The sequence below is a fragment of the Musca autumnalis genome, unplaced genomic scaffold (assembly GCF_047663935.1).
Source record: "Musca autumnalis isolate F117 unplaced genomic scaffold, ASM4766393v1 scaffold_4, whole genome shotgun sequence".
In the NCBI taxonomy this organism is placed as follows: Eukaryota; Metazoa; Arthropoda; class Insecta; order Diptera; family Muscidae; genus Musca; species Musca autumnalis.
In genome coordinates this window covers 71,532,479-71,558,718 of record NW_027411977.1, presented here as the reverse complement: position 1 = coordinate 71,558,718, position 26,240 = coordinate 71,532,479, and the positions used below count along the sequence as shown (strand labels likewise).

Genomic DNA, 26,240 nt, shown 5'->3' with positions numbered 1-26,240 from the left:
ATTTCAACACAAAAAGAGATAAGCGTTGTTTCAGCTATCTCAGTGCCCACCGTATTTCAAAATTTAAATCCCAAAATCCAAAATTGTTTAACAAGTTCGTTAGAGAAGCAAGGGGAAGAGATTCAAATTATTTACGAATATATGAATATTATACTTAAACTATAATTTATGTTAAACTATAGAGAACATATCTTTAAGTTTTGTTTGTCTACATACTTATGTTGATACTATGACGACAATACTTTAAACGCTCTCACTATGGTTATAAATCCGTCAAATCTGTGACATTTGTTTACTGAAAAATGTCGACGTATTCGTTTGCCATTTTCAGTCAGTGTAGTGCCGTTACCCAACAAACCAAACTGAAATCCATCCAATTTCGTATCCAAATCTGAAAGAAAGTTATATGGAGAAATGGACATGATTTCCGATCGAAACCTTGGAGAGAAGTCTTAAGTCTCTGCAGAGAATTACTTCCGAGTTCAAAATCTGTATTAAAAAAAGTAGCGGAAGTAAAATAATTAATAAAAAACTGTAAAAATGTAGGAGTGGAAAATATATAGAAATAAAACAAAATGAAGAAAAATATACCTTAGGCAAGTCGGAGGTCTTCTATTCTATAGAAGCCTCCTATGGAGGTCTTCTATTCTATAGAAGCCTCCTATGGAGGTCTTCTATTCTATAGAAGCCTCCTATGGAGGTCTTCTATTCTATAGAAGCCTCCTATGGAGGTCTTCTATTCTATAGAAGCCTCCTATGGAGGTCTTCTATTCTATAGAAGCCTCCTATGGAGGTCTTCTATTTTATAGAAGCCTCCTATGGGGGTCTTCTATTCTATTGAAGCCTCCTATGGAGGTCTTCTATTCTATAGAAGCCTCCTATGGAGGTCTTCTATTCTATAGAAGCCTCCTATGGAGGTCTTTTATTCTAAAGAAGCCTCCTATGGAGGTCTTCTATTCTATAAAAGCCTGCTACGGAGGTCTTCTCTTCTATAGAAGCCTCCTATGGAGGTATTCTATTCTATAGAAGCCTCCTATGGAGGTCTTCTATTCTATAGAAGCCTCCTATGGAGGTCTTCTATTCTATAGAAGCCTCCTATGGAGGTCTTCTATTCTATAAAAGCATCCTATGGAGGTCTTCTCTACTATAGAAGCCTTCTATGGAGGTCTTCTATTCAATAGAAGCCTCCTATGGAGGTCTTCTATTCAATAGAAGCCTCCTATGGAGGTCTTCTATTCAATAGAAGCCTCCTATGGAGGTCTTCTATTCTATAGAAGCCTCCTATGGAGGTCTTCTATTCTATAGAAGCCTCCTATGGAGGTCTTCTATTCTATAGAAGCCTCCTATGGAGGTCTTCTATTCTATAGAAGCCTCCTATGGAGGTCTTCCATTCTATAGAAGCCTCCTATGGAGGTCTTCTATTCTATAGAAGCCTCCTATGGAGGTCTTCTATTCTATAGAAGCCTCCTATGGAGGTCTTCTATTCTATAGAAGCCTCCTATGGAGGTCTTCTATTCTATAGAAGCCTCCTATGGAGGTCTTCTATTCTATAGAAGCCTCCTATGGAGGTCTTCTATTCTATAGAAGCCTCCTATGGAGGTCTTCTATTCACCTATGGAGGACTTCTATTCTATAGAAGCCTCCTATGAAGGTCTTCTATTCACCTATGGAGGACTTCTATTCTATAGAAGCCTCCTACGGAGGTCTTCTATTCTATAGAAGCCTCCTACGGAGGTCTTCTATTCTATAGAAGCCTCCTACGGAGGTCTTCTATTCTATAGAAGCCTCCTACGGAGGTCTTCTATTCTTTAGAAGCCTCCTATGGAGGTCTTCTATTCTATAGAAGCCTCCTATGGAGGTCTTCTATTCTATAGAAGCCTCCTATGGAGGTCTTCTATTCTATAGAAGCCTCCTATGGAGGTCTTCTATTCTATAGAAGCCTCCTATGGAGGTCTTCTATTCTATAGAAGCCTCCTATGGAGGTCTTCTATTCTATAGAAGCCTCCTATGGAGGTCTTCTATTCTATAGAAGCCTCCTATGGAGGTCTTCTATTCTATAGAAGCCTCCTATGGAGGTCTTCTATTCTATAGAAGCCTCCTATGGAGGTCTTCTATTCTATAGAAGCCTCCTATGGAGGTCTTCTATTCTATAGAAGCCTCCTATGGAGGTCTTCTATTCTATAGAAGCCTCCTATGGAGGTCTTCTATTCTATAGAAGCCTCCTATGGAGGTCTTCTATTCTATAGAAGCCTCCTATGGAGGTCTTCTATTCTATAGAAGCCTCCTATGGAGGTCTTCTATTCTATAGAAGCCTCCTATGGAGGTCTTCTATTCTATAGAAGCCTCCTATGGAGGTCTTCTATTCTATAGAAGCCTCCTATGGAGGTCTTCTATTCTATAGAAGCCTCCTATGGAGGTCTTCTATTCTATAGAAGCCTCCTATGGAGGTCTTCTATTCTATAGAAGCCTCCTATGGAGGTCTTCTATTCTATAGAAGCCTCCTATGGAGGTCTTCTATTCTATAGAAGCCTCCTATGGAGGTCTTCTATTCTATAGAAGCCTCCTATGGAGGTCTTCTATTCCAAAGAAGCCTCCTATGGAGGTCTTCTATTCTATACGAAGCCTCCTATGGAGGTCTTCTATTCTATATGGAGGTCTTCTATTCTAAAGAAGCCTCCTATGGAGGTCTCCTATTCTATAGAAGTCTCCTATGGAGGTCTTCTATTCTATAGAAGCCTCCTATGGAGGTCTTCTATTCTATAGAGGCCTCTTATGGAGGTCTTCTATTCTATAGAAGCCTTCTATGGAGGTTTTCTATTCTATAGAAGCCTTCTATGGAGTTCTTCTATTCTAAAGAAGCATCCTATGGAGGTCTTCTATTCTATAGAAACCTCCTATGGAGGTCTTCTATTTTATAGAAGCCTCCTATGGAGGTCTTCTATTCTATAGAAGCCTCCTATGGAGGTCTTCTATTCTATAGAAGCCTCCTATGGAGGTCTTCTATTCTATAGAAGCCTCCTATGGAGGTCTTCTATTCTATAGAAGCCTCCTATGGAGGTCTTCTATTCTATAGAAGCCTCCTATGGAGGTCTTCTATTCTATAGAAGCCTCCTATGGAGGTCTTCTATTCTATAGAAGCCTCCTATGGAGGTCTTCTATTCTATAGAAGCCTCCTATGGAGGTCTTCTATTCTATAGAAGCCTCCTATGGAGGTCTTCTATTCTATGGAAGCCTCCTATGGAGGTCTTCTATTCTATAGAAGCCTCCTATGGAGGTCTTCTATTCTATAGAAGCCTCCTATGGAGGCCTTCTATTATATAGAAGCCTCATATGGGGGTGTTTTATTCTATAGAAGCCTCTTATGGAGGTCTTCTATTCTATAGAAGCCTCCAATGGAGGTCTTCTATTCTATAGAAGCCTCCTATGGAGGTCTTCTATTCTATAGAAGCCTCTTATGGAGGTCTTCTATTCTATAGAAGCTTCCAATGGAGGTCTTCTATTCTATAGAAGCCTCCAATGGAGGTCTTCTATTCTATAGAAGACACCTATGGATGTCTTCTATTCCAAAGAAGCCTCCTATGGAGGTCTTCTATTCTATACGAAGCCTCCTATGGAGGTCTTCTATTCTATATGGAGGTCTTCTATTCTAAAGAAGCCTCCTATGGAGGTCTCCTATTCTATAGAAGCCTCCAATGGAGGTCTTCTATTCTATAGAAGCCATCAATGGAGGTCTTCTATTCTATAGAAGCCTCCAATGGAGGTCTTCTATTCTATAGAAGCCTCCAATGGAGGTCTTCTATTCTATAGAAGCCTCCAATGGAGGTCTTCTATTCTATAGAAGCCTCCAATGGAGGTCTTCTATTCTATAGAAGCCTCCAATGGAGGTCTTCTATTCTATAGAAGACACCTATGGATGTCTTCTATTCCAAAGAAGCCTCCTATGGAGGTCTTCTATTCTATACGAAGCCTCCTATGGAGGTCTTCTATTCTATATGGAGGTCTTCTATTCTAAAGAAGCCTCCTATGGAGATCTCCTATTCTATAGAAGTCTCCTATGGAGGTCTTCTATTCTATAGAAGCCTCCTATGGAGGTCTTCTATTCTATAGAGGCCTCTTATGGAGGTCTTCTATTCTATAGAAGCCTTCTATGGAGGTCTTCTATTCTATAGAAGCCTCCTATGGAGGTCTTCTATTCTATAGAAGCCTACAATGGAGGTCTTCTATTCTATAGAAGCCTCCAATGGAGGTCTTCTATTCTATAGAAGCCTCCAATGGAGGTCTTCTATTCTATAGAAGCCTCCAATGGAGGTCTTCTATTCTATAGAAGCCTCCAATGGAGGTCTTCTATTCTATAGAAGACACCTATGGATGTCTTCTATTCCAAAGAAGCCTCCTATGGAGGTCTTCTATTCTATACGAAGCCTCCTATGGAGGTCTTCTATTCTATATGGAGGTCTTCTATTCTAAAGAAGCCTCCTATGGAGGTCTCCTATTCTATAGAAGTCTCCTATGGAGGTCTTCTATTCTATAGAAGCCTCCTATGGAGGTCTTCTATTCTATAGAGGCCTCTTATGGAGGTCTTCTATTCTATAGAAGCCTTCTATGGAGGTTTTCTATTCTATAGAAGCCTCCTATGGAGGTCTTCTATTCTATAGGAGCCTGCTATGGAGGTCTTCTATTCTATAGAAGCCTCCTATGGAGGTCTTCTATTCTATAGAAGCCTCCTATGGAGGTCTTCTATTCTATAGAAGCCTCCTATGGAGGTCTTCTATTCTATAGAAGCCTCCTATGGAGGTCTTCTATTCTATAGAAGCCTCCTATGGAGGTCTTCTATTCTATAGAAGCCTCCAATGGAGGTCTTCTATTCTATAGAAGCCTCTTATGGAGGTCTTCTATTCTATAGAAGCCTCCTATGGAGGTCTTCTATTCTATAGAAGCCTCCTATGGAGGTCTTCTATTCTATAGAAGCCTCCTATGGAGGTCTTCTATTTTATAGGAGCCTCCTATGGAGGTCTTCTATTCTATAGAAGTCTCCTATGGAGGTCTTCTATACCATAGAAGAATCCTATGGAGGTCTTCTATTCTATAGATGCCTCCAATGGAGGTCTTCTCTTCTATAGAAGCCTGCTATGGAGGTCTTCTCTTCTATAGAAGCCTCCTATGGCGGTCTTCTCTTGTATAGAAGCCTCCTATGGAGGTCTTCTCTTTTATAGAAGCCTCCTATGGAGGTCTTCTATTCTATAGAAGCCTTCTCTGGAGGTCTTCTATTCTATAGAAGCCTCTTCTATAGAATAGGAGGTCTCCTATTCTATAGAAGCTTCCTCCTATGGAGGTCTCCTATTCTATAGAACCCTCCTATGGAGTTCTTCTATTTCATAGAAGTCTCCTATGGAGGTCTCCTATTCTATAGAAGGCTCCTATGGAGATCTTCTATTCTATAGAAGCCTCTTATGGAGGTCTTCTATTCTATAGAAGCCTACTATGGAGGTCTTCTATTCTATAGAAGCCTCCTATGGAGGTCTTCTATTCTATAGAAACCTGCTATGGAGGTCTTCTATTTCATAGAAGCCTCCTATGGAGGTCTTCTATTTCATAGAAGCCTCCTATGGAGGTCTTCTATTCTGTAGAAGCCTCCTATGAAGGTCTTCTATTCTATAGAAGCCTCCTATGGAGTTCTTCTATTCTATAGAAGTCTCCTATGGAGGTCTTCAATTCTGTAGAAGCCTCCTATGGAGGTCTTCTATTCTGTAGAAGCCTCCTATGAAGGTCTTCTATTTCATAGAAGCCTCCTATGGAGGTCTTCTATTCTATAGAAGCCTCTTATGGAGGTCTTCTGTTCTATAGAAGCCTCCTATGGAGGTCTTCTCTTCTATAGAAGCCTCCTATGGAGGTCTTCTATTCTATAGATGCCTCCAATGGAGGTCTTCTCTTCTATAGAAGCCTGCTATGGAGGTATTCTCTTCTATAGAAGCCTCCTATGGAGGTCTTCTCTTCTATAGAAGCCTCCTGTGGCGGTCTTCTCTTCTATAGAAGCCTCCTATGGAGGTCTTCTCTTTTATAGAAGCCTCCTATGGAGGTCTTCTATTCTATAGAAGCCTCCTATGGAGGTCTTCTATTCTATAGATGTCTCCTATGGAGGTCTTCTATTCTATAGAAGCCTCCTATGGAGGTGTTCTATTCTAAAGAAGCCTCCTATGGAGGTCTTCTATTCTATAGAAGCCTCCTATGGAGATCTTTTATTCTATAGAAGCCTCCTACGGAGGTCTTCTATACTATAGAAGCCTCCTATGGTGGTCTTCTATTCTATAGAAGCCTCTTATGGAGGTCTTCTATTCTATAGAAGCCTCCTAGGGAGGTCTTCTATTCTATAGAAGCCTCCTAGGGAGGTCTTCTATTCTATAGAAGCCTCCTAGGGAGGTCTTCTATTCTATAGAAGCCTCCTAGGGAGGTCTTCTATTCTATAGAAGCCTCCTATGGAGGTCTTCTATTCTATAGAACCCCCTTGTGGAGGTCTTCTATTCTATGGGAGCCTCCTATGGAGGTCTTCTATTCTATAGAACCCCCTTATGGAGGTCTTATATTCTATAGAAGCCTCCTATGGGGGTCTTCTGTTCAATAGAGGGCTCCTATGGAGGTCTTCTATTCAATAGAAGCCTCCTATGGAGGTCTTCTTTTCAATAGAAGCCTCCTATGGAGGTCTTCTATTCTATGGAAGCTTCCTATGGAGGTCTTCTATTTTATAGAAGCCTCCTATGGAGGTCTTCTATTCTATAGAAGCCTCCTAGGGAGGTCTTCTATTCTATAGAAGCCTCCTATGGAGGTCTTCTATTCTATAGAACCCCCTTGTGGAGGTCTTCTATTCTATGGGAGCCTCCTATGGAGGTCTTCTATTCTATAGAACCCCCTTATGGAGGTCTTATATTCTATAGAAGCCTCCTATGGGGGTCTTCTGTTCAATAGAGGGCTCCTATGGAGGTCTTCTATTCAATAGAAGCCTCCTATGGAGGTCTTCTTTTCAATAGAAGCCTCCTATGGAGGTCTTCTATTCTATGGAAGCTTCCTATGGAGGTCTTCTATTTTATAGAAGCCTCCTATGGAGGTCTTCTATTCTATAGAAGCCTCCTATGGAGATCTTCTATTCTAAAGAAGCCTCCTATGGAGGTCTTCTATTCTATAGAAGCCTCCTATGGGGGTCTTCTATTCTATGGAAGCCTCCTATGGATGTCTTCTATTCTATAGAAGCCTCCTATGGAGGTCTTCTATTCTATAGAAGCCTCCTATGGAGGTCTTCTATTATATGGAAGCCTCCTATGGAGGTCTTCTATTCTAAAGAAGCCTCCTATGGTGGTCTTCTATTATATAGAAGCCTCCTATGGAGGTCTTCTATTCTATAGAAGCCTCCTATGGTGGTCTTCTATTATATAGAAGCCTCCTATGGAGGTCTTCTATTCTATAGAAGCCTCCTATGGAGGTCTTCTATTCTATAGAAGCCTCCTATGGAGGTCTTCTATTCTATGGAAGTTTCCTATGGAGGTCTTCTATTCTATAGAAGCCTCCTATGTAGGTCGTCTATTCTATAGAAGCCTCCTATGGAGGTCTTCTATTCTATAGAAGCCTCCTATGGAGGTCTTCTATTCTATAGAAGCCTCCTATGGAGGTCTTCTATTCTATAGAAGCCTCCTATGGAGGTCTTCTATTCTATAGAAGCCTCCTATAGTAATTAGTATTCTTTAGTAACGAAAGGAAACTAATTGTTTCATTTTACTTCAATACAACTCGTGGTATAACAAATTCGGCCCGGCCGAACTTAACCCCGTTCTTACTTGTTTTTATACCCTCAGCCTTTAGGCTAGAAAGGGTATATACACTTTCATACGGGCAAAATGTGCCTCATCGAAATAATGGTTTTAGACCCCAAGTATGTTTGGACGAAATGTGTTTCAGACAATTTGGAGTTGATTTAGCAATGTCCGTCCGTCTGTCTGGCTGGCTGGTGCGCACGATAACTCTCGAACGGATGAACCGATTCGGTTCAAATTTTGGCTTTCGTAATATTTTGCCCAAACTTAGTTTAAGTTCGATGATGGGCTATATCGGTCCACTCCTTCCGGTACCTCCCACACAAAACTTTGAAAATATTCGGAAAATTTGTGCGCACGATAATTCTTGAAGGGAGTAACCGATTTGGTCCATACTTTCTCCATCGCGAAACCAGTGCCAGACTTAAATAAGGTTTCAATATGGACTCAATCGGTTCACTCCTTCGGGTACCTCCCACACAAAAAGTTCAGTTTAGGGCCATCTCTCGAATCGCTTTGATTTTTGTTTTAGCAACTTGTATTCACTGCCCCCCATACGACGGTACAAGTTTCATTAGCGGCAAGTCCATACTTCCTGAGAAAATAGCATGAAAGTTGCAAAAAAAAACCCCTATGACACCGTGTGAGGTGGTTGGAGCGCAAGATAACTCTAGACCGAATCTGCCGATTCGGTCCAAAATTTATTCTTAGTATTATTTTGTCCAAACGTAGGTTATGTTCGAAGATAAGCCATATCGGTCCACTCCTTCAGGTACCTCCCCCACAAAATTTCAAAAATGTTCGTAAAAATTGTTCGTAGGGTAACTTTTGAAGGGAGTGGCCGAATTCGTCTATACTTTACACATCCTAATATATCTACCAGATATAGATCAGGTTCGAATATGGACTATATTTGTCCACTCTATTCGGTACCTAGAACACATAAAATTTCGGATAAGTTCACTTTAAACCCGATATCGAATCACTTCGATTTTTGTTGAAGCAACTTGCGTTCGCTGCCTCAATTACGATGGTAAAAGTTTTTTTAGGGGCAAGTCCATACTTCTTGAGCAAACAGCCCGAAGAGTGTAAAAACCCCCTATGGCACCATATGTTGTGGCTGGAGATCCATTTCCATAACGGTCAATGACGATCCATTCCTTTTAGTATCTCCCCCGCAAAACTTTTGATCTTTAATCCTAATCAACATTTTTGTCGGTTCAAATGCCCAAAATTTTTAAAACCCCCTAAATATATACGTATTTTGGGAAAAAATTGTTTCAATATACATACACAGGCTGAGGGTATATCTCTGTCGGCCAAGCCGACTGATACTTTTTTACTTGTTTTTTTTTTTTTGTTTTTGGAAAGTGATAAGTAGAGGTAACCCCTTAAACTGCACATTTGCAAAAATTATTGAAATTTTGTGTGGGTTACCAGGAGAAGTGGACCGATATTCGAACCTGATCTATGTCTGTAAAAGATGTTACGATGTACAAAATAAGTCATTGATGAACAAAACAGTACTCTAGCGTCGATTACTCTTAATCACAGCCATAATTGACACAAGTACAATCAAAAATATACACATTGTTTTATAAATATTTTAAACAGTATGCTACTTTTACTTTTTTAGAATACAATTAAAGTTTTAAAACATAAAATACAACAAAAATGCAGTGTGAAATATTTAAGAGAAAATGTGTCAGATTCTCTTTATGCATCCCTGAAATAAATATAAAAAACTGCAGAATATCATAAATGTTGCTTTTAAAAAGTGGAGAAAACTCATAAACTCTCTATCATCCCCTACGTCACTTCCTGTAAAATTGAATATATTTTCCTCATGTTCGACCCTGCTGGTCTTTATTAGACAAATATTTTACATTTCTTCAAATGCACTTTTTCTATTTGTTTCTCTGACATTTCTTTATATTCTGATTTTCATTATCAAAACTTGATGCTGTCTACTGAGACGCCATTAATATTGTGACCCTTATAATAAATTGTATTAATAGCTGTTGTTGTCTCCCTGAATTAGGAAAAAAATAAATAATTTAATATTGGAAATTGTATTTGTTTATTATTATTTATTTATTTTATTTCTTCATTTTGTAATGATAAGCCTGAGGGCCAATAACTTATTACAATATGCATAGCTTTGAAAATATACAGTTGTATTGGTATAATTATATATATGAAAAATCTAAATTAATAATCTAAATTAAGACTAAAAAGTAATATATGGAAAATAACTCCCAGGAGAGAACTACTCCTAACAAAAAAAAACCAAATTATACAAGAATAATACTCCATATTGGAATAACTACTCCCAATTATACCCCATATCGGGGTTATATAAAGGTAAAATAATAGAAAAGCACTCCCAACAAAGATAATTGTGGTACCACAAATTTACAGTGATTCTTGGAATAAAACAAGTAATTTATTTCGAAATGAAGAAATGGTTAAATTGAATATTTGTAAATTATTTGGTAACGAATTAAATAAACGACAAATTCTCACCAGAAACGATGTATCCATGTGGACATCTACTCGAGGAATAATCAGATTAGTCGTTCTAGTTGATCTTAAAAAGTTAAAATTACTAGCCAAAAACAACGGACATTGAGCCTTGCATACTTTGTAGTAGACCTTATTTGGATTTACATACATACGTATGCATGTGTTTTATATTTGAGAATGTCAATAGAGTGTTGTTTGGGTGCTTCTTCCATCAACCACATCACCACTAAGTACACATATTCGTTACAATTGAATGGAAATGAGATAGGATTTTGAGATATGAATAAAAGCACATACACATATGTATATACATATAAATACTATACATATGTACAGACATCTCTATGCAGTTATAATAATCTGTTATAGAATGACGGACACAAATTACCCGTGCCCCCAAAGTCAATGATAAAACGCCAACAATTACGCACGCCATTAACTGCCGGCATCAAGCCATAGGAACAACAAGCAACAACAATTGTCCGTCGCAAAATCCAAAACTAAAATAAAAAAATTCATAACAAAAAACAATTCCAAAAAAAATTAAAAACAAATAAAAATTGAATGTGTCGTCACACCAGCACTTGGTGATTTCCAGCTGACAGCCAGCAGTACACACTTGATTAGAGTAGAGCTCGTTGCCGCTGCTCTCAGCTTGTGTGATATGAGTGGTGTTGTGTTAATAACATTCGATTCTGTAGATTTCTTCGGCTTCTACTGGGTGCTTGGGTGCTCTGTTGCTGTTACTGTTGGAACATTGGAACAGAGTAACGCTCATTGGGTTCGGTGCTGGTGGTATCGGTGTCGCGGTATCGCTGTCGAAGTCGTTTTTCGGTATCGCATTTATTTGTTTTGCTCGCAGAATCTCAACGAACAGCGCGCATTCATATCTATTCTGAAAACAGTTAAAAATTGTATTGCTGTTTACTTGTTTTTTCTTCATTTCGTACTTTTTTAAATTGGAAAATTCTCATCGGAATATTTCATTCATACTTCTAGTCTAGACGCGAACGAAAGTTGGTATTGCGAAAATCCAAGAGAGAAAATTATTGTGCATTTTTAAATTTGAAAATTGTTTTGATTTTGCAAAGCATTCCGGCAACTGATTTAGTCGTGTTCTAGCTAATCCAAGTAGATGTAAATTTCATTTACGGCAATAATCACCAAGCGCTTTGAGCAATATTAAATGTGATCTTAGTGTAGTATAGAGTGTTTGTAAATAAGAAAAAAATTATTTTAAATTATAAGAAAATTAATAAAAATAAATATTTACCAAAAAAAAATATTTATAAAAGAAAATTACCAAAAAATTATTATTCATCTGTGATAAATTATCAGTGTTTATTTTTAAACATAAGAAAAAAGTTTACTAATCAAACTTCTCATTATGAGCCGTCCCATTGATATTTTACTGGAGCGAGTAAGTTTTATTTTAAGCTTTATTTTAAATGTTAGAGAAGAGTTTCTTTGACTTTTTGTATTGTTTAAGGCCTTCCTTCGTAGTTATATTTGATTACAAATGATAAATATAGTCCTTACATGTTCAATAACAATGACACCGCAGCGTGATAGAAAAACAAAAATAAGAAGATACGTGTCCCGGCGTTTTTCCCTATTACTTCAACTATTTTGACCATTAAGAACAGTTTCTACAGAGTTCGTATGTTCTAGAAAGTTGTTTACTAAGATCTAAGGTACCTTTTTCTAGTTGGTTGTTTGCTCCAATTTTGACGGTTTGATATCTGGAGACTAAAATCCGAGAAAAAATTAAAAGGGAAATTTGACCTTGACGATTTTGACCTTGAAGGCGAGGTTGAATGGATTTTATGTGCTCCCAATTATTATTCTTTAAGACGAGAGCTACAACTTTTCTTCTACGAGTAAACCGAAATTCTTAGCGATTTAGAAGATATGTGCCTGACAAAATGATCCATTTTGACATAAAGGCCTCATCTCTTGAGGGGCCCATAACCGCGAAAGTTGAAGTAATAGGGAAAAACGCCGGGACACGTGCCTTCTTATTTTTGGCCATCTATCCCGCTACGGTGGCAGAATATGGTTAATAATTTTAGTGTCGCACAGTGTAAGTAACAGTGTTTATACCTTTATGTCCGCTTTTGTTTTAGGACATAATGCCCAACATTTTTGGGACTTACATACATATGACCGATGTTAAAGGGTGTTTTGTCCTTTTGTCAACTTAAAAAATTATACCCTCAGCATTTATGCTAACGAGGGTATATACTCTTACGTACGGGTTTTAAACCCCAAGTATGTTTGGACGAAATCCGTTTCAGACAATTTGCAGTTGATTTAGCCATGTGCGTCCGTCCGTCAGGCTGGAGCGCATGATAACTCGCGAACGGACCAACCGATTCGGTCCAAAATTTGGCTTTCGTAATACTTTGTCCAAACTTAGTTTAAGTTCGAAGATGGGTTATATCGGTTCACTCATTCCGGTACCTCCCCTACAAAAGTTCGAAAATATTCGGAAATTTTGTGCGCACGAAAACTCCTAAGGGGAGTGACAGAATTGGTCCATACTTTGCACATGGACTCAATCGGTCCACTCCTTCGGGTACCTCCCATACAAATTTTCGGATAATTTCAGTTTAGGACCTGGTCTCGAATAGCTTCGATTTTTGTTGTAACAACTTGTACTAACTGCCCCCCATACGACGGTACAAGTTTCATTAGGGGCAAGCCCATACTTCCTGAGAAAATAGCCTGAAAGTTGCACAAAAACCCTACGACACCGTCTGTAGTGGTTAAAGCGCAAGATAACTCTCGAACGGATCTGCCGATTCTGTCCAAATGTTGGCCGTCGTAATATTTTGTCCAAACTTAGTTTAAGTTCGAAGATGGGTTATATCGGTCCACTCCTTTCAGTACCTCCCACACAAAAATTCGAAAATGTTCGGGAAATTTGTGCGCACGACAACTCTTTAAGTTAGTAACCGATTTTGTCTATACTTTGCACATCGTGAATTTTTTCTACCAGTTTTAGATGAGGTTCTAATATGGACTCAATCGGTGCACTCCTTCAAAAGTTCAAAAATTGTCGGAAAATTGTGCGCACGATAACTCTTGAAGGGATGTGGTTGTGGTTCATACTTTGCACATCCTAATATATATACCAGATATAGATCAGGTTCGAATATAGACTATATTTGTCCACTCCATCGGGTACCTCCCGCACAAAGTTTCAGATAAGTTCTCGAATCGCTTTGATTTTTGTTAAAGCATGTTACATTCGCTGCCTCAATTACGACGGTAAAAGTTATTTTCGGGGGCAAGTCCATCCCGAAAGGTGTAAAAACCCCTATTTCACCGTATGTACTCAGCAAAAATTCGGACCCAATAGTCATTACGGACCCAATAGCCATTACAAAGTAATGTAAACAAGCTTCTTTTCCCATTACAAGTAATCTGAAAAGTAATGGAATACTTCTTAAAAAAATTACAAGGCAACCCTACTTACTTTGCTCCTCACTAAGTAATGAGGACGGTGGCACAGTGAGTGTGTGTCCGACTATAAATCCTAGGGTTGTGTGTTCAACGCTCACTGTTGGCACGCGAGTTTTTTTTAATTAAAAAATAACAGTTCGTGGTGCACATGTGCACTGCACATTTAAGTTCTTAAGCAACCCTTAATGTTCGTGTGCGTGGCATAGTATGTAGTGTATTTGGCTAGAAATCAGAGGGTTCGTGTGTTCAACTCGCACAGCGAGCTTTTCAACTTACTTTTCACCTTCTAGTGGCCACAGAATAACTAGTTATTCTAGTGGTCATAAAATAACTACAAACTGAGTGCGACATGCCCTTGTAGAAATAATGGGGAAGAAAGGGGGTTTGCGAGTAGTTACGGCTGCCAAAAATCCCTTACAAAACCCATGATTTTGGGAGGACTTTTTTTGCTGGGTACGTCTATGAGATATCGCGCGTACTATTTTAGCGAATATTTTCGAACTTCTGTGGGGGAGGTACCGGAAGGAGTGGACCTATAAGCACCACCTTAGAATTTCATCTAATATTCGAATAAATATCCAATCCAAAGTGTGGACCAAATCAGTCAATCCCATCAAGAGTTATCGTGCGCAAAATTTTTCCGAAAATTTTTGAACTTTTGTGGGGGAGGTACCTGAAGAAGTGGACCGATATGGCTTATCTTCGAAATTAAGCTAAGTTTGCACAAAATATTACGAAGGCGTAATTTTGTACCGAATCCGCAGATCCGTTCGAGAGTTATCTTGTTTGCACCTTTCAGGCTATTTTCTCAGGAAGTGTGGACTTGCCCTTGATGAATCATGTACCGTCGTATGAAGGGCAGTGCATACAAGTTGCTACAAAAAAAAAATCAAAGCGATTCGAGAGCAGGTCCTAAACTAAACTATTCCGAAATTTTGTGTGGGAGGTACCCGAAGAAGTGGACCGATTGAGTCCATATTGGAACCTCACCTAAGTCTAATAGAAATTTCACGATGTGCTAAGTATGGACCAAATCGGTTACTCCCTTCAAGAGTTATCGTGCGCACAAATTTTCCGAACATTTTGGAACTTTTGTGGGGAAGGTACCGGAAGGAGTGGACCGATATAACCCATCTTCGAACTTAAACTAAGTTTGGACAAAATATTACGGAAGCCAAAATTTGGACCGATTCGGTTGATCCGTTCAAGAGTTATCGTGCGCTCCAGCCAGCCAGACACACGGACGGACATGGCTAAATCAACTCCAAATTGTCTGAAACACACTTCGTCCAAACATACTTGGGGTCTAAAACCATTATTTCGATGGGACACATTTTGCCCGTATGAAAGGTTATATACCATCGTTAGCATAAATGCTGAGGGTATAAAAATCCCCAAAGTGCTATTTAAGGACATGGCCCGAATTATTTTGAAATTTTTTGCAGCAGGTTGTCCGTCCTCGTGGCCGTATTAGCATGGTACAATTTGTTTTGGATTCAAGTCCAAACTTTCAGAGAAAATTACTTAACTAAAACGATAATTACGATAGACACGTTAATTTAATATCCGATTTGACCAAAACTTGCAAAGCGTAATTTGTTTCTATACTTACATCATGTTCCAAGAAGGTCTATATGGGGCAAACATTTTAGGTACCTTTCTCGCAAAAGTTGAAAATGCTCGCTTAAGTGGTGTTCGAGAATTGATTTAAAATTTTAAACAATCGTAGACTTGAGGCCCTCGGTGCATTTAAATAATGTGTTTCGTGGGAAAGTAAATGCTTCCAGACATAATGGTCCAAAATCTTTAAAATCGTTTCTACGGTGACAAAATTAAATGACTGGCTGTCACTATAATCAAAAGTAGTGACTAACATTGGTGCAACCATTTTCATCTTACTATTTCTCTCAACGTACACCAAGTTCCAAGAAGGTCTATACCGGGCAACTCCTCCTGGTACATCCCTAACAAAAGTTCGAAAATTTGCTTTAAGGGCAAGTCCATGATTCCCGATAGGAAGGTCCAAAATTCTACGGTGATCAACTAATTGTAAGCATCGAAAGAAGTTGTTGCTTTGTAGCAACGTAAATATGTTCGTTGGTATATTTTATTAATTATCTGGCACTTAGGAACCTCTGTGTCCAAATTCAAAAATTCTGCTGCGGCCATTAAATAATAGGAGACAGTTGAGTTGGGCCCAATTCAGTACCAATATGAATTGAGTCGAGTATATCATCCGGATCTTAACTGGGTTAAAACCTCTCGGGTTTGCCTTGGCAGCTGGCGTTCTTCTGCTCCGATGGATGGGAGGGGGAAACATGTCTACTAGATCGCGGCCGGAATACTCACGGCGATAACAGGTCCTACATCCACAACAATTTGGTGTGTCGATGCACTGGTAAAATATTCGTCTCGCCATGCAGATGATCCACTGCTGTCACTGGTCCATTCCTCAGGCCGGCATTCTGGCAGGTTTGGATATTCTTGCACTACGTAGCGCTAACATTTGCGTTACAAACTGGCTCCACATTGCTTACCAGACCGGAATATTGCTTTATAAGAGGTCAACAAAGTATCTTTGTCTGCATGTTCAGGGAATTCCCCTTTTAAGCCGTCCAGGTGGTGAACAGTGTGCCTGTAGCGGATATTTTCATATTCCTCAAATGGAAGAACTGTACTAAGTCAGCTATGCAAACATTTAACCCATCACATATGTCATCGACGACATGGCCCGACGTCAAGGTAGAGGAAGAGGTTAAACAGTTCCGAAGATATCACCCAGCCTTGGGGAATTCTGTGTTTCACTCTACGGGTCTTGGACTCGTTTATTTCTGAATTCTACAAACGACGAGCGTCCACACATATAGTTATTGTTGTAGCAGCATGAAACCTACGTAGAAGCATAGGTTTGATGCTGGGTTGCCGCTAGCCGAAGCACTATGGTTTCGGGTCAATCCGGTACGTTAGAACTCGCTGCATATAGTTGATTATCGAACGTTTCCAACATGGCGGTCTCATCGTATGGATGAGTACAATAGTGAAATCGGCCTGTACGATTCACCTTTGCTGGTATCCTTGTCTGGCTTCAGTAGCGGGACCACCCTGCCAACATTCTAGGCTTCTGTTAAAAAATATGGGTGACTAACGATACATTGAGGACACTTGTTATATACTTAAACCCGTGTTCTTCCAGTTACTTAAACATCACCATCGAGACTCAGTGTGGACCCAACGCTTTGGATGATTTCTCTTTTCGGAGGACGTCTGCAACATCGCTCATCGTAACTTGTGGTGTAGCTCCTCGGCTGGAAGTGCCGGCGTACTCCTCTTCGCCGTAACACTCTCGAGATGCTCTATAAACTGCCGGTTAAAATAACAAACGCAGCTCTTCCGATCCGTCACAATCACGTCGTTGAAATTAACAACCGTTCTATCATACTCCTTTGCCGGATTCGAGAGTGATTCAACGGTGGCCTACAATTTATTTGATCCTATACCAATGCTGCATTGGTTAAGATGGTCTAGCCACTTTTTCCGCTTATGTTCGGCTACTATTGACTTCATGAGTAAGATCCCTAACTCTTGGGTCTTCAGGTTCTTACAACGAAGCTCATCATGTTCATTTGCTAGTCCCTTCGCCTGATTTCGGGCATTCAATGGGCATTTATGTTGCGAGCGGCTGCAGCAGTGATGATGTCCCGGAAAATTCTCTCAGCTACCCTAGGATCTGAGGGAATGGGCACCTCTCTGAAGCGGTGATAGGTGAATTCTCTGAACTATGCCAATTAGATTTTCCATGGTTCAGAAAAGTACGACGGTCAGTCGTCGGGTGGTCTCTTTACGGAGACGATAATCGAAATAGGGTCCGATCCAAGGGAAATAACCGGTTGCCAGGACACGCCATTTATCAGACCGACCCCCATTATTACAAGTCTTCTTTTGTTATTTAGAGCGTTCCGCTTAACTTAAAGTTAAAAGTGATGATTGAATTTCAAGCTTCTTGGGATTAACTTTTAATGTAAAAATTATATTTTTAATGCCTCCAAATTGGTTTATTTTGCGTTTTCAAATCCATCAGATAGTAAAAAAACACATATAATAATGGCCCCGAGTGTCACAATGGTGATGTCTGGCGAGCTGTGGCAATATCATCTTATCCTTCTTCTGGTCGTTGCCTAGAAAGGAATACCAAAGCTAATGATGAGCATTAAAGTCCCCTAACACCAGACGGTTATTGCCCTCCAATAGCGAACTAATGTCAGGTATATAGGGCAAGGCAAAGCAATTCATGTACACATTAAGCAACTTTACCTTGGCTCTTCCTCACTTTACTAAAGTGGAAGGCAAGTTATCCTTTCTCGCTTTTTGTACGATCCTTTCGTAAAACGTAAAACGGCGACCATGATGTTTCTTCGACTCATAAAGTCGTCTATAATTTGCTGATTTTGTTACGTAGACCGTTGCAACTGAATAACAGTAATGATGCATTTCCGGGGCAATGGAATGGAAAATATATGGAGGTGAGCTTTTCAGTAAAAATTGTCCTATAGTATTTGGGACCCCTTAATGTTCGTAAGCGGGTAGTTTATTCAGATACAAATCTAAAGTTTGCCTGTTTATTTTCGACAGGACAACCGCATAGACCAACCAACCGAAGTTTAGACGAATTTTTACTTTTTATACCCTCAGCCTTTAGGCTAGAAAGGGTATATACACTTTGATACGACCAAAACGGTGCCTCATCGAAATAACGGCTTTAGACCCCATGTATGTTAGGACGAAATTCGTTTCAGACAATTTGGGGTCGATTTAGCCACGTCCGTCTGTCTGGCTGGTGCGCACGATAACTCTCGAACGGATCAACCGATTCAAACCAAGTGTTGCGTATCGTAATATTTTGTCCAAACATAGTTTAAATTCCAAGATGGGCCATATCGGTCCACTCCTTCGGGTACCTCCCCCGCAAAAGTTCAAAATTTGTCTGTAAAATGGCGTGAAGGATAACTCTCGAAGGGAGCAATCGATTTGGCCCAAGCTTTGCACGTCGTTTTATTTCTTCCAGATATAGATCGGGTTCGAATATAGACTATATTGGTCCACTTCTTCGAGTACGTCCCACGCAAAATTCGGATAAAGTGAAGTTTAAGAGCTCCTCTCAGATCGTCTTGATTTTTTTCAGCAGGTTGTCCTTGCGGCCCCCTTTACGACGGTACAATTTTTCTTGCGCAAGTCCATACTTCCTGAAATATTGGCCTAATGTTCCAAGAAACCCTGACGACACCAACCAAAAAGGCAAATCCGCAAGATAATCTTCGCAGGGAGTTTCTGATTGGTGCAGACTTTGCACATCATATTATTTCATCCAGTCATGTAACAGGTTGGAATGTGGGCTATATCGGTCCACTTCTTCGGGTACCTCCCACACAAAATTCGGATAAAGTAAAGTTTAAGAGCTCCTCTTGGATCGTCTTGATTTCTTTACAGCAGGTTGTCCTTGCGGCTCCCTTTACGATGGTACAATTTTTTTCTTGCGCAATTCCATACTTCCTGAGATATTGGCCTAAAAGTTCCAAGAATCCCTGACGGCACCAACCAAAATGGCAAATCCGCAAGATAATTCTCGCAGGGAGTTTCTGATTGGTGCAGATTTTGCACATCATATTATTTCATCCAGTCGTGTATGAAGTTGGAATATGTGCTTTATTGGTCCACTTCTTCGGGTACCTCCCACACAAAATTCGGATAAAGTGAAGTTTAAGAGCTCCTCTTGGATCGTCTTGATTTCTTTACAGCAGGTTGTCCTTGCGGCTCCCTTTACGATGGTACAATTTTTTTCTTGCGCAATTCCATACTTCCTGAGATATTGGCCTAAAAGTTCCAAGAATCCCTGACGGCACCAACCAAAATGGCAAATCGCAAGTTATTTCTCGCGGGGAGTTTCTGATTGGTGCAGACTTTGCACATCATATTATTTCATCCAGTCATGTATGAAGTTGGTATATGGGCTTCATCGGTCCACTTCTTCGGGTACCTCCCACACAAAATTCGGATAAAGTGAAGTTTAAGAGCTCCTCTTGTAGATCGGGTTCGAATATAGACTATATCGATCCACTCCTTCGGGTACGTCCCACACAAAATTCGGATAAAATGAAGTTTAAAAGCTCCTCTCGGATCGTCTTGATTTTTTTTACAAAAGGATGTCCTTGCGGCTCCCTTTACGATGGTACAATTATTTTCTTGGCCAATTCCATACTTCCTGAGATATTGGCCTAAAAGTTCCAAAAATCCTTGACGGCACCAACCAAAATGGCAAATCCGCAAGATAATTCTCGCAGGGAGTTTCTGATTGGTGCAGACTTTGCACATCATATTATTTCATCCAGCCATGTATGAAGTTGAAATATGGGCTATATCGGTGCACTTCTTTGGGTATCTACCACACAAAATTCGAAGAAAATTGAAGTTTAAGAGTTTAATACCCCTCAGTAATGTGGCGACATTTCCTCAGTATTTCAGCCATGTAAAGCTTCTCTGCAAGTGGTGTCTTAGGACACGCCGTTCGGACTCGGCGATAAACTGTAGGTCCCATATCATTGAGCTAATATGAATCGGGGTGCACTCATGGGAATGAGAGAAGTCTCCCCTGTTCCGCCTGTGATGTTTGTGGAGCAATTATTATAAGAGCTCCGTTTTAATTCTTTTTTCAGAAGGTTGTTCTAGCGGCCTTATTTACAACGGTACAATCATTTTCCGGAGTAAGTCAATACATACTTCCTGATATAATGGTCCAAGCTCCAAAAGCCTCCCGGCACATACCAAAATTGCTAATATTTCGAGTACTTTATGAAGAAGTTTGGTTACTAAAAATGTTTGGTATATGTATGTCAATGATTTGGTATAGCCCCACATTACGGTACATACAAGTTTTCGACACGATAGAAAACGGCATGGCAGGACTCGATCGAAAACGTTCAAGCAATGTTATAGATTTTTTCGATAGTAACCGGTAATCGATCAGGTAATCTTCAGGGAGTATAACGACGAGTAAACCGACAACAAACAACAATTTTTACGTTTTAAACAAAAAGGCAATAAGAAATCTTTATTTTTGTTACTTTACGAAAGGCAAGTTAGCTACGAGTAATTTCTCGCAAATTTATGCTCAATAACTCCATAATTTTACTCGATAACGAATCACATAATTAGACCCCAGATTTTAAAGCAAACTCGTGATACAAAATCAATATATTTTATATACGGCATAATTATTGTGTTTGGATTGGCCAGTGGATGATGGTATTTCTCCGTCAGCACAGCTGACTGATACTTTCTTACTTGTTTTAAGATAGAAAATTTCTGTCTGTTCTTTGCTCTTTCATATCCAAATTCATTAATTAATTCAAATGAACTATTATACTACTACTCATACTTCCAAATACAAATTCCATATTCCAAAAAAACCTCGGCTAAAATTCATTCATATATTTACTTACCTCCGTTTAATGGTAGTTTGTTTTTAAGTGCTGGGGTAGGGTCAAGTGTTTTTAACAGGAAATTCAACGGTAGGTAGTACTTCAAACAGTAAACATCTTTAATGTTTATGTGTACATGGGTTTTTGAGATTTCTAAAGCGTATTTAATTTTGATATGTAATTGGATATTTCAATTGGTCAAGGAATTTTGAAGGTCATTCAAAACATAAGCAGCCGACTGTCATCTTCTTAGATGTTATGTATTGTATGTGTACATCATTCATAAATGTTTTTTTTTGCTCAGCTGATAATTAAGAATGATGTACAAGAATTTTGACGTGTACATACATATGTATATTAATATACATACAGATAGAAATTCTTGTATATTTATTTCTACATAAATGCAATTATTTTGATATTTTTCTACATAACACTTACATAAGATTTATATTGATTTAAAAAATTATATTCCCTAATGCAATTATTTTGATATTTTTCTACTTAAAATTTATATTGATTTAAAAAAAATATTCCCTAATATCAGCTGCAAGGTGCAAAGGTGCAAAGGTCTGGTAAACTAAGTATTTTCAGCCTTGTAAAACTTATTTACAAGTGAGGTCGTTCAAAACGCTGTTAGGATTCTGTGATAAAGTGGACTTCCAATATCTTCGAGTCACGTAAAGAATCGGACTACACTCATTGCCCCTTTGGAAAAGTTTGTCTTAATATTGGACATTAGACCTAAGATACATAATTTTAAATTTTAGTATATATTTTCAAAATATTATCGGTATTGCAGAAAAGTGATTTTGTTGACACTGGCGAATATTATCGAATGTCAGTTTTATTTCCCAGCATTAGATGATATCTATGTACCTGTATTTTGAATTAGCCCACAACAAGACATTTATTTTCTGCTCCCATTCAATTAAATTAAGTGATTGAATGTTGTCACAATTTGTACCACAAAGTTTAATCAGAGCAAATATTTGCAATTAACTGTTTTGCTATCTTTAACATAAAACTATCATTAAATGATGATATCATTTGTTGAAACAAGAACTACCTATCACCATATGTTTTGGAATTCTTCCGGTACTTGTTTTTATCTAAGAACTACTTGAGTTGTTTAACGTAAAAGGGTACTCAATTTAATGGGAAAATATACATATGTTATGTCAATCACTCAAGCGAAGATAAATATGTTTCTAGGAGAATTCATGAGAATTTTATTATAATACCCTCAGCCATTAGCCTAACACTTTGATACGATCGAAAAGGTGCCTCATCGAAATAATGGTTTTAGAACCCACATATGTTTGTACCAGCAGAAAAATATATGTTAGAAATATGTTTGGATCCAAACAAATATTTGTTTGGGACTGGTTGCAATCAAATATATGTTTGGATCCAAACATAATTTGTTTGCGTCCAAACAAATATATGTTTGCAACATTTTGTAACATATCTCAATTTTATTTGTTTGGGTACCAACATATTTTTTATGTTAGAACATATTTTTTACGGGTGGAGAGAGGATTTTTGTCAAAAAGCGTAACAACAAGGCTCTCGCGGCTGCGGAATGCCGTTATATAATAATGAGCTGTGTGTATGGTGTAATAGAAGACGCAGAAGCGAAGATAGGAGGGTAAGGAAGTTTGTTTTGTGTATTTCGTGCTTTGTTGTTGTTAACCGACGTAGCAAGCGAAGACGAAAAGAAAAAATGGTATGAATTATGTTGGTATTTTTTCTTCAGTTTTTGAAATACAACCGTCGAGTAAAGACGGTAAAGTGAGTGAATAAATCAGTGTTTTGAGTTTTTTTTTTAAGAAATTGTGCTTTTTAGTAAATTAAATGCCCAATACATTCTATATTATTATTTTATTGGACAAGGAAGAAATTATATATTATAATCATTTAATTCCAGATGCCGATTTCCCGCTGATGATTTTAACTTTAAGGAAAATGTGTTTTATTTCACAATTAAGGAGAAGCGTTCAACGATGTTTCTATATTTTTTTAAGTGTGATTTTTATAAATAATTTCATTACGTTTTTTTTTTTTTATTAAAGTCCCAATTTACATTAGGCGAGTTTACTTGCGGCAATTGTCAGTTTGTAGGTGAGAGAGGGGGCTGAGAGGCAAAGGGTTACCATATGCCTCACCTCTCTCTCCTTCAAACTGACAATTGCCGCAAGTAAACTCGCCTAATGTAAATTGGGACAAAGTCTGTTTTGTATTTCTTTGGAATTTTATCTTCTTCTTTATTTGCCGATCCGCATTCGGATTTTGGATATCATACAATAACAAATTAAGTATTTTTTAGCTGTGTATATAGATATATGTTTATGAATATGTTGTGGTAAATTATTCAGCAATGGTGATCTTTCTATTCCTCGCAGCGTTGATAAGGCTTCTTTCATTTGGTTGATTTGTCCACTCCAAAATGTTTTTTATCCAGGATATTTCTCTTCTTCCTCTTGGCCTTTTTCCCTCAATTTGACATTTAATTATGCTCTGGATGACAGAATACTTTTCGTTTCTCATTATGTGTCCCATATAGGATATCTTCCTACTTTTTATGACATCAAGAAGTTGTCGTTTAGTGTTCATTCTTCTCAGGACTTCTTCATTTGGTACTCGGTCAGTCCAAGGAATTTTCAGTGTTCTGCGATAAATCCACATTTCAAATGCGTTCAATTTTTGTTCGTCTATTGACTTTATTGTCCATGTCTCGGCAGCATATAGTAGAGTGGACCATACATAACATTTTATGAAGCGCATTTTTGTTGTGATGTTGACGTCATGACTTGTTAATATTTTGCGATGGTTAAAAAAGGATTGCCTAGCTACTTCTATTCGGCATTTTATTTCTCTCGAGGCATCCCATTGGTCATTTATAAGGACCCCAAGATATTTAAAACTCCTTACCCGTTCTATTTCGTCATTTTTTATTTTCAATGATGTGTTGCTTTGGTAAGTTTTTCTACTTATTACCATATATTTCGTTTTCTTAATGTTAATCTTAAGACCTTATAATTCGCTTTTTTGAGTAAGTGAGTTAACCAGTTTCTGTAGACCGTATAGGCTAGTGGCAATTAATGTTGTGTCGTCGGCGTATCGTATATTGTTTATTGATTCAGAGTAATTGACCCTTACGCCAATTTGCTCGTTTTCAACTGCTTCTTGAAATATTTTGTTGGAGTATAAATTAAATAATAGAGGTGATAGGATACATCCTTGTCTAACGCTTTTGGATATTGGGATATTGTCAGTGAGTTCTCCATCAACTTGAATGTTTGCAGTTTGTTGCCAATAAAGGTTTTTTATGCATCTTATTTCCTTTTCTGTTATTCCGGTATCCATCAAGATATTCATCATTTTTTCATGTCTGACCGTATCGAAAGCCTTTTCGTAGTCTACGAAACATAAGAATATATCTTTTTGAATATCTCTGCATTTTTGAATAAGGACTTGAATACTTAGTAGTGCCTCTCGCGTTCCCATGCCTTCTTTGAAACCGAATTGTGTTCTCCCCATATTTGGCTCACACTTAGGGTAGATTCTTTTATGTAGTATTTTAATGAATATTTTTAGGGCATGACACATTAGACTAATTAGTCTATAATCACCGCATTTTCGTGCATGTGCTTTTTTTGGTATAGCTATAAATGTAGATTTTAACCAGTCGTCGGGGTACTGTTTTTATAAATGTGTGTATATGTTAGAGATAGGCAGTGAGCGCTTACAAGTGAGCATACATTTTAATGTGTTTTACATTGAAATTTACGCTTCCTTGCTCTCACTTCCTAGCGCCCACTAGTGCATGTGTTTGTTTGTTTTTTTTTTTGCACCCAAACAAATATTTGTTTGCACCCAAACATATATTTGTTTGCAGGACCCAAACATATATTATGTTTGGGACTGATTGCAAACAAATATATGTTTGCTGGAAAATATGTTTGGGACATATGTTAGAGAGGCCTTTTTTTTCCTCCGTGTATGAAAGACAATTCGTAGTCGATTTAGGTTCGTCTGGCTGGCTGTTGCGCACTATAATGGGCCAAATACATACGGTCCGTTGTGCGACGCGTTGCGCGTTGAAAACAACAACCACAAGAAAAATGTGTAAGTGATGCCAAGCTTGGTCTTGAAGTTTTCATGTGGTTGTTGTAACGCAACGCTCAACGCGCCGTATGTGCAGCGGCCTTTACTCTTGAACGGATTGACCGATTTGGTCCAAACTTTGCTATTCTTAATATTTTGTTCAAACAAACATCAAGTTCGAAGATGGTTCAATCGCTCTACTCCTTCGAGTATCTCCCCCCTCGCCATAACTCCATATTTGAAATTCTTCCAGACATAGATCAGGTCCGATTAAGGACTGTATTTTTTTCGGAGGCAAGTCAATTCTTCTTTTGATAATGGCTCAAAGGCCTTCATATAGCCCCCATAGAACGGTACCTACGGATTTCCGCTTTTTTGAAGTTTGTAGCATTATTATTCCACCGAAATTGTTGAAATTTGGTATTTAGTCTTTATTAGGGGTATAAAACTTTCCATATGACATTTGTCGGTATAGGTCCACGCCTTCATATAGCCCCCATAGAACAATACCTCCCGATTTTTGGTATTTTAAAGGTTGTGGCCACAATATTCCTCGGAAATGGCTAAAATTTGGTACATAGTCTTCGCTAGGGGTATAAAACTTTCCCCGAGAATTTTGTTGGCATGTGTCCACGCCTTCATATAGCCTCCATATAACGGTATGGCTTCAATATTCCTCCGAAAAGGCTGAAATTTGGTATTTAGTCTTCGTTGGGGTATAAAACTTTCCTCAATATTGCAACGAAATGGCTGATATTTGGTATTTAGTCTTCGCTGGGTTACAAAACTTTGCACCTGAAATTGATAGGTATAGGTCCACGCCTTCATATTGCCCTTATAGAACGGGAGATCCCGATACCGAAAA

The 26,240-nt window shown here is 38.6% G+C and overlaps 1 protein-coding gene across 2 annotated transcripts in view; it reads left to right on the top strand.

Moving 5' to 3' along the window:
- The window catches only part of UGP (UDP-glucose pyrophosphorylase), a 93,771-nt gene that overhangs the window by 12,592 nt on the left and 54,939 nt on the right, over positions 1 to 26,240 (top strand). The window contains exon 1 of one of the 2 annotated variants that reach the window (XM_073984954.1): positions 8,092 to 11,745. The exons of the other annotated variant lie outside the window; for it this stretch is intronic. Coding sequence (XP_073841055.1) covers positions 11,713 to 11,745 — 33 coding nt within the window. The 5' untranslated portion in view covers positions 8,092 to 11,712. Of the gene's footprint in view, positions 1 to 8,091; positions 11,746 to 26,240 lie in introns of those variants that run through there. 2 annotated transcript variants of the gene reach the window in all.